Raw genomic sequence first — 12,529 nt, forward strand, 5'->3', positions numbered from 1 at the left:
TGAAAGTGTTTGTGTAGTGTGCTGAACTAGACACGTGTTCGAAGTGTTGTGCAAGTGTGTTAGCCTGGTCTTCCAGTGTGTCCCCTGTTGTGCTAACCAGGGGCAGGCTGTGTGTCTGTTGTCCTTTGAGCTTGCGTATACGTGTCCAGACTTTGTGTGTGTCTGTGTATGAATTAATGGATGTCAAGAAGGTGTGCCAACTCTCTCGTTTTGCCTCACGGCGCACACGTTTTCCAAACGCCTTGGCCCGTTTGAACAAAATAAGGTTATCCGACGTGGGGTATCGACGAAGGATACCCCACACCTTGTTCTGGGCCTCTTGCGCCTGCCTACAGTCCTCATTCCACCACGGCCTCCTCTGGTTGCGCGGGGCACCAGAGGCGTGGGGAATGGACATTTCGGCGGCGTCGAGGATGTGCGCCGTGAGCAGTTGGGTAGCTTCTTCAACGTGTAGGTGTCCTATGGATGTGTGGTGTAGTTTGGATGTCTCTGTAAATGTATTCCAGTTAGCTCTTGCTTCATTAAACCTTTTATGGGAAGATGGACTGCATGGGCCTTTACCTATATATGTCAGTGAGGTGGGGAAGTGGTCACTGCCATATGGGTCAGTGCCCACACCCCACTCAAGACATGGAAAGAGAATTGCAGAACCAATAGCCAGGTCAAGATTTGAGTATGTATTGTGTCCTATGTTATGGTATGTAGGCTGTTTCTTGTTGAAAAGGCATGCTCCAGAGGATGTTAAAAATTTCTCTATCAGGCGACCTCGGGCATCCGTGCGAGAAGAGCCCCAAAGAGAATTGTGTGCATTGAAGTTGCCTGTTAAGATGTACGGTTCAGGAAGCTGGTCGACCAGCGCCTCAGAGTCAGAGCTCAGAAGTGCAAGATCAGGAGAGATGTAAATGGAGCATACCGTTATCAACCTATTAAAAATTATTGTGCGGACAGCTACAGCCTCAAGAACGGTGTTCAAGGTGACAGGGTGGCATGCTAAGGATTTGCGGGCGATTATGGCCCCACCGCCAGAAGAGTGTGTGCAGCCATCCCTGTCTTTCCTGTATACCAGGTAACTATTCAAGAAATTTGTGTGTTTAGAATTCAGATGTGTTTCCTGGACACACATTAAACTTGGCTGGTTGGCATGCAGAATCTCATGCACGTCGTCAAGATTATTCAGAAGGCCTCTGCAGTTCCATTGAAGTATGTTTTCTCTTCCCATTATGATGTGTTAGAGCTACTGGAGTGTGATTATTTATGTAGGGTCTTTCGGGGCTTGGACTCTTGGGAGGGGCTTTCTGGCCTTCTCTACTGACCTGGACGTCGCAGCCCGTTCCTTCCGCTGCGATGAAAGCCGGAAGGGCTCGACGTCCATGTCGTCATCTGAAGGCAAGGGGGTGCCCAGCGGACTGGGCCCCCTTGACGTGGTACCCTTTCGGGTGTTCTTTGCCTGCGCTGCCAGTGCCGAAGGCGTGGGGAGCACCACAGATGGCACGGGCAGTGAGGCGGGGGAGGGGGTCGCTGCGACTGCCTCCGTCTCCATCTCCGTGCCCTTGCGTGTGCTTTGGGCTGGTGGAGAGGAAGCAGTGGATGCAGCGGCATCCCCAACAGACGTTGTTGCCACCACAGCCGCTGCTGGGTGAGCAAGCGGTGCGGAGGCGGGTTGGGCTGCCAGGGGCAACCCATGGGGGGGCGGGGGCGGGACCAAGTCTGACTCGCAGTACTGCGTCTCCGCCGAAACCAGCCGCCGCTCCGCCCCCCGGCGAGCTGCATCGGCGTTCCTCCCCAGGGGGAAAGAGGTGAACCTCTTTCGCGCCTCTTGGAACGTCATGTTTTCAGTGACTTTGATGTTGATGATTTTCTTTTCTAATTGAAACTTCTCACATTTTCTGGAGTAGGCCGCATGTGGACCCTGGCAGTTTACGCAAAGAAATTGTTGAACGTTACAGTTGTCGGACGGGTGGTCGTGCTGGGCGCATTTTGCGCAGATCAGTCGGCCGCGACAGGAGTTTGTGCCGTGCCCGAACCGTTGGCACTTGAAACAGCGCCGGGGGTTTGGGATGTAGGGCCGGACTGAACATCGGATGTAACCTGCGTTGATGAATGCTGGAAGGGTGGACTTGTCAAAGGTTAGGATGAGGTGCTTTGTCGGTATTTGTTTATCGTCTCTGCGGATGGTTATGCGCCTGACCGCTGTTACGCCCTGACTACGAAGGCCCTCCAGCAGGTCAGCTTCAGATTCATTTAGTAGGTCATACTCGGAAATCACGCCCTGGGAGCTGTCTAGGCTGTGGTGGGGCGTGACTCGGATTGGCAGATCGGCGATGCTGGTTTGAGCAAGGAGTTTATTGGCCTGATCCTGGCTACTGACCTCGACAAGAATTTCACCGGTTCGTTGTTTTTTGGCCTTATACGACCCTCCAACAATACCGTCAAGAAACTTTGAAATGAGAAATACCGACTGTGAAGCAAGAGGTTTTGATTGGTCTACAGATTCCATCACGATGAAGCGAGGATAGTTGTTTGGTTTCGGAGGACTCAAGTCAGGAAGTGGTGGAAAGGAAACTTCGGTGCGGCCCCTTTTCGGGGGCCGATCACGTCTGGGGGGGGTTTGGAAAATGCCATATGATACATTGGAAAGCAGGGAGACGGGGGTACTTTCTCCTTTGACCTTACCCTGGCAGTCAAAGAGGTCCCGGAGCTCCCTGCCTGATAGACAGGCAGGGAGCCCATCGGCCGGAGCTTGACCAAGGCTCCGACGGCCACCGTTCACGGCTTCTAACCCTTCACCTTTGAACTTCTAGCCACGGTAGTGTTAGCTATCGATTTCTCGAATTAACTTCCAGGTCGTTTTCTTGCTTGAAGACAGACGGTCGAATAAAAGCTTCCGTACAATTCGTAGGAGAAGGCAAAAACAAACTGTTTAATTATTGACTTGGGTTCGTACAAAACTGACAAATGCGCCTGGGCGGCGCCGTCTCTTTCGCTTACATACGCGTTCTCGCGATCCGCTCAGGGCTCTCACCACACACGCACACTCGTAGACGCTCAACGCTCGACTGCCGGGACACAGTCCGTCTCGCGCCCCGGTCCCAGACCACTTAGCCGCCGGTGTCCGATGTCTTGGCGCCGCTCGGTAGGTCATAAATACAGCACACGGGACGGAACGCTCGACTTCCCGGCACAGTCCGTCTCGCGCCCCGGTCCCAGACCACGTAGCCACCGGTGTCGGATGTCTTGGCGCCGCTCGGTAGGTCATAAACACAGCACACGGGACGGCGAGCAACAAGGCGACCGTGGGAACACGCTCGCCAGCTCGACGTAAGAAGAAACAGAGGTCCGAAACCAAAACAGAGCATTGACACTAAAATAAAATACACAAGGAAACGCAAAAAAATGGGAAGGGGACGAATCGTTCGCCTACATTCGGGCATCCTGACAGAAATTAACGTCCCCGTTAATAGGACCGTCATTTTAGAGCAATAGACACATGAAAATCTTCACAACAGTTGATCACATCGTGCATACGAACAAAGAAAATGAAAAAAAAGCGCAGAAAAAATGGCGCACAAGTTACTACAAGACAACGTTTCTTTCGCACCAACGCTCACTGTTTAACGATAAACACAGGTAACACAGAGTATTCGTAGGACCCGTGCGACATTGAATTTCGGCCCTCATACTCGAGACAAAATCCCTGAAGTAGCAAAACACACACAATAAGGTAATTTCCTTACTCGTACAAAAGGTACAATGGCGCGAAACACAATAAAGTGGCAAAAAAAAAACGATTACAAACATAAGTGAATATATGTGAATATTTCACTGCACATTCACTAGCGCAAAAATACGAGAATGTGCAGATGAACTTTCCCAGCTTCAACTTTCAACTGGGTGCAGTACGCTTGCGGGTTGAACGCCGTGGTAGCTGCACGGTAACTTGGTCTTCCTCAGAGTCGCTGCCTTCTTCTGATGACAATTCGTCATCTTCCAAGTGGGAAGTTTCGTCTGTTGACGACCAACCTTTCAGCTGCGACGCGTGTGCTGTTGTTGCAAATCGCCTTCTTCCAGGCTGTCCCAGTTGAGCGACACGGTATGTATCGGCAGGCAAAACTTGAGTCACTACGAGTGGACCACGATATTTCGCCTGCGTCTTGGTGGGCTCCCCGGTGTGTTCCGGTCCCCGTCTCATGAAGACCACCTCCCCAACCCCGTACAGTTTCGCCGGAAAATGGCGACGGTCGTAAGCGTGTTTACTCTCCTCTTGCTCCTTCAGGATGCGTTCTCGGGCCTTTTCTCGTAGCTCGTTCGGGTCTTTTCGTTCCTCGGCCGGGTCAACCAACTGCTGCAAAGCGGCAGCGTAGAAATCAGGCTTGTAGCCGTGGATTAGCTCAAACGGCGTCCTGTTTGTCGTCTTGTTCACGGCGTTGTTTAGGAAGCTCTCGATCTCTCGCAGTCTCCCGTCCCAGTCACGATGTTCCGGGTCTTCAATATGCGCCGCAATGACCGGCATCACTGTGCGGTTTACTCGCTCTACTTGGCCATTTGCTTGCGGGTGGCGTGTTGAGTTGAGCACGTGCTTTATCGTTCTTTCAGCGCAGAACTCCTCGAAAACCTTGGACGTGAAGCAGCTCCCCCGATCAGTTATTACCGTCCTCGGGAGACCTCTTTCCCAAATCATCTCTTCCAACGCTCGGAGAACAGGCCTTACAGAAGTGTCACGGGTGGCGAAAAGTCTCACAAACTTGGTGAGGTTGTCCACAATAACCAGCAGGTATTGGTTCTTTTTCTTGCTTCTCGCGAAGGGGCCCAAGTGGTCTAAGTGCAAGACTTCAAATGGTCGGTTACCCGGCGGAATGGGGTTGAGCAGCCCGGGTTTCTTGCCCCCTGGAACTTTGTTGTAGATGCACTCGAAGCATTGTGAAATATGTCTCCTGACATACCGGCGCATTCTAGGAAACCAAAACTTCTCCTTGATTTTTGCGACTGTCCGGTCTGTGGAAAAGTGACCTTGCAGATCATGGCACCTGACCACAATCGCCTTTCTCATAGACTTGGGTACGACAACTTTGTCGGCGACCTCATCAGTACCCTTTCTCATGAGCTTAGAATTGCACAGCGCGTAACCACGTGTTTTCGCGGCCTCATTCGCAGTACGGTTGTCACAGGGCCTCTCAAGTATGTCGATCAGCTCTCTAAGCTCCCTATCACCTCTTTGAACAGTCAACATCTGGTCATCAATCGTGCCCGCCACCAACACTTCCATTCGAGCCTCCACAATATTGTCTAACGTCTCAGACGGCTCCTCCACTGGGCTGCGGCTCAGTGAATCCACGTGAAGCATGCGCGTGCCAGATCGGTGTCTCACAGAGAAGTCGAATTCCTGGATCATGTCGTACCAGCGAGCTATTTGTGGCTTCGTCGTGCGTTGAGCGTTCATGTATACTAGCGCCTGGCAGTCTGTCACCACCGTAAATTGTAGGCCTAGCAGGAGGGAACGCAATCGATCAACCGCCCACACAATGGCCATCAGTTCTAGTTTAGATGAGTGGTACTTGCTTTCTGCTTCAGTCGTCTTTTTGCTCACACAATACACGAGTCGCCACTTATCGCTACCTTCCCTGCGTTGAAGGAGCATCGCAGCCAGCCCCTTCGAACTAGCGTCCGTGTGCAGCTCTGTCTCCGCATCTGGATCATAAAGAGCCAGCACCGGCTCACTCGTAAGCTTCTGCTTCAACTGCTCAAAGCTTTCATCTTGCTCACTACCCCACTGAAACTTCGTGTGCTTCTTGGTGAGTCTGGTTAGTGGTTCAGCGATTCTTGCGTAGTTCTGGATGAAACGACGGAAGAATCCCGTCAGTCCAAGGAAACCTCTCACTTCATGAACGTTCATCGGTCGAGGAAATTTGTTGATCGCTCGAACTTTTTCGTACCCAGGGTGAATTTCACCGTTCTTCAAGTGAAATCCCAGAAAGTCGACGCTGTCTTTCCCGAAAGCGCACTTGCTCAATCTCAAGGTGAGATTTGCCTCTCTAAGCGCCTGCAGTACGCTTCTCAACCTACTGATCAGCTCTTTCCAGTCCTTGGCGGGAATCAGGATATCGTCGAGGTAACAAAGCGCAACACTACCCTTGAGTGTTCCAAGCACTCTGTTCATTAAGCGCTGAAACACAGCTGGCGCGTTTGAGAGTCCAAACATCATTCGCTCGAACTGCCCTGTTTCGTCCGGCGTAATGAAAGCGGTTTTTTCTTTCGCGCTCTCCGAGAGCGGAACTTGCAAGTAGCCGTGAGCGAGGTCCAAAACTGTGTATAGTTTGGCCCCTGAAAGGCTCTCAAGCTGGTCGTCAATGCTAGGCAGGGGGTATTTTTCCTTGATGGTCTGTGCATTCAGCCTTCTGTAGTCCACGACAAGTCGCTCTTCTCCGCTCTTCTTAGTCACCAGGAGTACCGGGCTCGCGTATGGAGAGTGCGTATCGGTGACAATTCCTCGCGCCCTCCACTCACGAACGATCTTCTTCATGGTCTCTCTTCCTGTCATGTTCGTCTTGTAGGGTCGCATAGCGACTGGAGAGCTGCCGGGAACTTCTTTGATGTCCATTTCGAGGAGAGGTGTACAACCCAGCTCCTCCATATTCATTGCAAAGCAGTCGCGGTACTCGTTTAGCAGTTGCAAAAGTTCCACTTTCTCGATGCAGGTAGTACTGCCGCCAACATCAACTTCTTGCAGTGATATCGGCTCTCTTGCCGTCATCAGGAATGCCTCACTACGCTTGGCATTCTCCGAACTTCCTGTAGGAGTGAAGGCTTCCTCCAACACTTCCTCCAACACATTAACTGGCTCTGCCCGCCCAAACTGTTGCCCTTTCTTGACAACCACATCCTCGCTTGCGCTCGGAAAAACTGGCAGACTGACCTTACCCTCGCACATATCGACCAGTACTTCCTTGCCCATTCTACTCACAATTACCGGTCCCGTGAGGTCAGAGTCGGCAGACAGGGAAACCCAGTTCACCACGTCGGCCTTCAGCTCAGTGTCTTCTGTAACCCTCAGGGTCATGTGGTCACACAAAGTGGGCTCCAAATGTCTAAACGGGCAGTCACTTCTGCTCCAAAAACGTATGCAACCTCCCATGCTGCCGTATGTCACGTTTGGCATTTCTGTGAACGTGCGTCCCACGAGTAGGTCGACAGACTGCACCTCATCAGCAACCACGAGAATAGGGACCATCTTCACTGTGACGCCATCGATTTCTAAGTCAGCGCTGAAGCTCCCAAGTGTCCTCGCTGCCGGCGTACTGACGCTCCCGAAACCGTACAGGGGCATGTCGCTTTCCTCCAACACGGCGCCGCAACGGCTGGCCGCAGACGCGCGCATAATACAACTGGAGCTCCCTGTGTCAACGAGGCCGACGACCTTGGCTTTATCGTCAACCACCACCAGTTTTATCGGGGGACCGTGCCCCTTGCCCTCGAAATTGGCCACCAAGTTTGCTTCTTCCTTGCAGTGGCGTTGTGTGTGCCCAGATTTTCTGCACCGCAGGCATTTGAGCTCACGCCTCGGTTCGGCGCAGTCTCTGGCAATGTGGCCGTAGTTGTTACAGTTGTAGCACTTCAGCTCACCCTTGTCGTTTTTGAGCGGCGGTCTTGTGTCCTTGGTCGGGGGCCCAGTTGATTTTTTTCGGTCTGTCTGTCCCGGATCCTGCCCTTGCACGAACTCCTCCTTTTTGCTTGCCTTTGCAACTTCAAGACGTTCTTGTCTTTGCCTATCCACACGCTCATACTCCTCGATGTCGTGGAGTAGGTCGTCTTCATCGTCATGCGTGCGACCCATCAACATCGAACACAAACTGCTTGATCTCAAGCCTACCAGGACCTGCTCGCGGGTCTCCTGAAAGTCGAGACGCGCCTCGGTGCACAGTCGTACCTTAGCATGAAAGTACGCCGTGGTGGTCTCATTCCTCTGCTGGATACGTTCTTTCATCCTCTCGTACCTTTCTGCTGCATTCGTTTGGCTGACAAAACTGCGTCGGAATCGAGTCTCAAAATCTTCCCACGATTTTATCCTCGAACGACGGCTACGGAACCAATCCAAAGCCGGTCCAGCCAAGTGGGAGTTCGCAGTCTCTAATTTGAACTCTGGCGGCCACTTGTGCAGTGTTGCCGTCCTGTTCAGATTTTCGAGCCAGTCACTTGCTAAGGCTGAATCGCCTTCAGCCGTGAAGTCACGAATGGCCTTACTGAGGTCTGGCATAATCTGAAAGGTCGACACAGCACCTGCGGGTTTGTTTCTCTCAACGAGCAATTCTGTTATCAGTTTGTCTTTTTCGATGATTATTTTCATGAGGTCGCTCACCGAGAACGTTTGCTCGCTGTCTTCCCCCATGTCACACCTTTCTAAACGGTCGTCTCAAACAGTTCTCACCCCAAACAACTGTCTAAAAACCTGCAATCCCAGAACAAACAAAAACCCAACTGGCCGTGTAAAACTCTTGCGCGTCGACTCACAACAGTTGCTAACAAACGTGACCACTCGCGCAACCAAAACTCTCTTTCAACACGGACACACTTCAGAACGCACTTCGAGTAACATAAACATGCGAAAAAAAACTCACAATTAGCATCCCGCGCTCACTCCTAGCTCTCGCACTTCAGCTAAAAAGTGAATGCATACCTCAGTCGACACTCATTACAATTTACACTCAACGCACTGGTCTAAGAAACTAAAAGGCTCCCATACTAAGAAATACGCACACACTACAAAAACCTCTTATCACAGCACGCTCAAATGGCTCGCTCTAAGTTCTCTGAGTTCGCAAAAAGGGTTCTTGGTCAACTCACAACCCGTGGCCGGTTGTTCCTTGTTGCCGAAGACGTTTTAGCTGCTGATGCTTCGATGGAGGCTGTCGGTGACACCGGTTGTTTTACAAGGCGTAGACTTGGCCGATTTTTGGAGTCCGATGAATCCCACTTCTGAAAAATGTTAGCTATCGATTTCTCGAATTAACTTCCAGGTCGTTTTCTTGCTTGAAGACAGACGGTCGAATAAAAGCTTCCGTACAATTCGTAGGAGAAGGCAAAAACAAACTGTTTAATTATTGACTTGGGTTCGTACAAAACTGACAAATGCGCCTGGGCGGCGCCGTCTCTTTCGCTTACATACGCGTTCTCGCGATCCGCTCAGGGCTCTCACCACACACGCACACTCGTAGACGCTCAACGCTCGACTGCCGGGACACAGTCCGTCTCGCGCCCCGGTCCCAGACCACTTAGCCGCCGGTGTCCGATGTCTTGGCGCCGCTCGGTAGGTCATAAATACAGCACACGGGACGGAACGCTCGACTTCCCGGCACAGTCCGTCTCGCGCCCCGGTCCCAGACCACGTAGCCACCGGTGTCGGATGTCTTGGCGCCGCTCGGTAGGTCATAAACACAGCACACGGGACGGCGAGCAACAAGGCGACCGTGGGAACACGCTCGCCAGCTCGACGTAAGAAGAAACAGAGGTCCGAAACCAAAACAGAGCATTGACACTAAAATAAAATACACAAGGAAACGCAAAAAAATGGGAAGGGGACGAACCGTTCGCCTACAGTAGGTAACAACTTAAGCATGGGGGGCTCGGGGTACGCGGTGTCGCCACTCACCGTCACCAAGATTACTCAAGGTGCCCCGTGCGGGACACTTTGAAATACGTGACACATCATAAAACGTGTTTTAGAACATGAGGTCGCGATAAAAAAAAAAAAAAGAGTATTTCAGTACCTGTATTTTTTATGTGCATTCCAGAATACTTTTTTTCTGTGCCTGCAAATGTATCTTTGAAGTAAACATTTCTCAGTATCTATATTTCGGGCACCCAATGCATGTACTGTGATATTTATATTCCAGAATACATGTATTCCAGAAAAAGTGTAAAGGCTAATGGGTACGTCGTCTGCTCTCTCGACTTGCGGTTTGAGATCTTTCCTGCCCTCCCGTACGCCGGCGGCTTTCAGGCGCACGTGTGCATGTTGTTTCTTTGTCACAGGGTGCTTTCCTGTCAGATGAACCCCTTGTAGGGTCAATTGTTGTTATGTAATTCCTGATGCATGCGCACTTTTTTTCCTAGAGGAAGCAGATCAACAACAAGCACGTGCACGTGAAAGCCGCCGGCGTATGGGAAGCCAGGAAAGCTCCCAACTGGAAATGGTGGCATTCAGTGGGAGAAAACACTGTATCCATGAGCCTTTGCACTTCTTACCGGTCACCTATCAAACAAAACTACTGTTTAAGACTTGTCAAAATAGAATTAACAGCCACACAATAAAAATAGTTTTTAATTCACCTCCACTGCCATCAGCCACAACTAAGAGCACTGGCAACTGACAAAAAAGAAAATGAAATAATTTGTTGACTATAGATAGTTGAGAATATGCGAGCATCTCATCGCTCTTTTGCAAACCTGTGCATACCTTGCTCAGACTTCAAAAGCCTTTAATGCGGCACTCCTTGCATGCACTTCATACACCACGCCAATCCTGCTCCACGTTCTAAGTTTCAGTGGTCATGCTTGCTCTTTTAAGCAGCATTGGTTGCCTGTCTCTCAATTTATTGTCTACCAGTATTGGCATTTTGTCGCCGTCATTCTCAATCTCTCCTGTTTTGTCTACTTAGCCTTGCATTTCCTGCACATTCCGCTGTACGTTTATAAGCACTAATGGGAAAAGCCAAGATTCTGTGAAAAAAAAAAAAAGAGGTCGGGGGGGGGGGGGGGGGGGGGGGGGGGCATCAACTACCATTTTAACCTGATGTGCGCCCCCAAGCAACAAGGGTGAAAGCAATGTGAACGCAGCGCAATCGCAGCCAATGCTTTATTGGTGCAACGCTCGCCGGACATTGTCCAGCGTCATCTGTTTTTCTGTCGCTCTGTGTGATTTTGAATTTACCGCGCTGCCGCGATTTTGTGGATTGTCCGCTACGTCACGCGGCAATAAAACGCAACCCAAATTTATAAATACGTGACACGCTTATGGAGGAAACAAACATGGTCGATGGAGATAAAATATACACACGGTTGTACAAATCGTGTCGAGCGCTAAATAATACGTCCTAAAAATGTCGGCGACATCTGTGAAGCTGTCATCAGCGCACCCCTGCAAGGTTTTGATTGCGACTTGTTGCGTTTTCGGATGGCAGTAAAGGTCAAGGAACTCCAGAGCGAGCCGAAGCGCCCGTTTTTTCCCGCGACTAGTACCAACAATGATAGTGGGATAGTAGTTTACCTACCCTGTGGTTGAATCACCCCTGGTGCAACAAGGCTGAACATCAATGAAATGTTTTCGCACATATTCAAACTCCCCCTCTCTCTGTCCGACTTTTTTGTAATAAAGGCTGCGGAGTTTCACGCAATTAATCAACCAAGGCAGAAACAAACGACGATCTCACCCAAATATCGGCGACCATAGCGGCAGTTAGAATACCTCTCCTTTGCAAACTCGAAGCTAACACGTCGAAATTGATGCAGCTTGCCAAGCTGCTAACTAACTCGGGATCTTTGAACTTTCTTCGATGCTCGGGGTCCATTTTCAATCCACACGATCAGATCGTCGAAACACAATCACACGCACACAACCAGACAACCAGAGATTGCACAGTTAACTGATGCTAAACTATTCCGACGGTTACCGTGGAAATAGGCCACTTTTGAACCAACTGAGCAAAGAAGAACAAGGGACGAAGAAAGATGGGAAGCCTCAAACTTTTCTGTCTGGTATTAGTTTTACATTTGAAATGTTTTGTCGGATATTGTCTTATGGAACTCATGCAAACAAACTTGTACATGCAAGTGCGTAAAGTGACTGGTTATAATGGCTATTATTTCGTTCCCTGACGTCCGCCTCGGTAGCGCAGTAGGCAGCGCGTCAGTCTCATAATCTGAAGGTCGTGAGTTCGAGCCTCACCCGGGGCAAGGCGGCTGTTTTTTTTTCTCTGTATTAAATCACCTTACGGTGCCTATTGTGTACATGTCATCAAGGCTGACATTTCTTTACTCGTCTGCGTTCATGTTGCTTCTGCATGGTTTTGTTCGACACATACGGGTAACTTATTTTTTCTTTATTTACACAGATACCTGCGTCGCCCTCGCAGGGAGAGTGAGGCAAAGGAGAGTGAATAGTGAGGAAAAGGGGAATGCAAAAGTACCAATACAGTTTTAATGGAGACAGGTTGCATTTCTGTAACGGTAATTTCGTGGGAAAAAAGGGTGAAATTACAGATTTCATTAATGTTTTAACTACTTCAACTAACGGTAAATAAAGGGAAGATAAATAAAGGGTAGGGATACGGATACGAGGGTGGCTATATCACTCTGAAAACCCAATACGGAGCCGAGAATTACTGAAGAAAATAAAAATATTTCTAGCTTTTGAGATTATGTCTAGTATGTGCACTTCGGCCGATTTCCTTTTCTCAAAACCGAACATTTTTTAAAAGAAATTTGACTAAGTCAAAATTCAGTGATAAGTAAGTGAACATTTGTGAAAAGCTTCTGGGAG

The 12,529-nt window shown here is 50.0% G+C and overlaps 1 protein-coding gene and 1 non-coding gene across 2 annotated transcripts in view; one reads left to right on the top strand and one right to left on the bottom strand.

Moving 5' to 3' along the window:
• LOC144146066 (caspase-7-like) overlaps window positions 1-11,638 on the bottom strand; it is a 47,469-nt gene extending 35,831 nt beyond the window's left edge. Inside the window, exon 1 of the mRNA XM_077677992.1 lies at window positions 11,421-11,638. Coding sequence (XP_077534118.1) covers window positions 11,421-11,558 — 138 coding nt within the window. The 5' untranslated portion in view covers window positions 11,559-11,638. The remainder of the gene's footprint in view (window positions 1-11,420) is intronic.
• Window positions 11,639-11,870: 232 nt separating this feature from the next.
• Trnam-cau (transfer RNA methionine (anticodon CAU)) lies at window positions 11,871-11,943 on the top strand. Its single transcript has one exon. It is a non-coding gene; the product is annotated as a tRNA-Met (tRNA).
• The last annotated feature ends 586 nt before the right edge of the window (window positions 11,944-12,529 follow it).

This window comes from Haemaphysalis longicornis, unplaced genomic scaffold (assembly GCF_048455015.1).
Source record: "Haemaphysalis longicornis isolate Haplotype H1 unplaced genomic scaffold, Haemaphysalis longicornis Haplotype H1 scaffold_7, whole genome shotgun sequence".
Taxonomy (NCBI): domain Eukaryota; kingdom Metazoa; phylum Arthropoda; class Arachnida; order Ixodida; family Ixodidae; genus Haemaphysalis; species Haemaphysalis longicornis.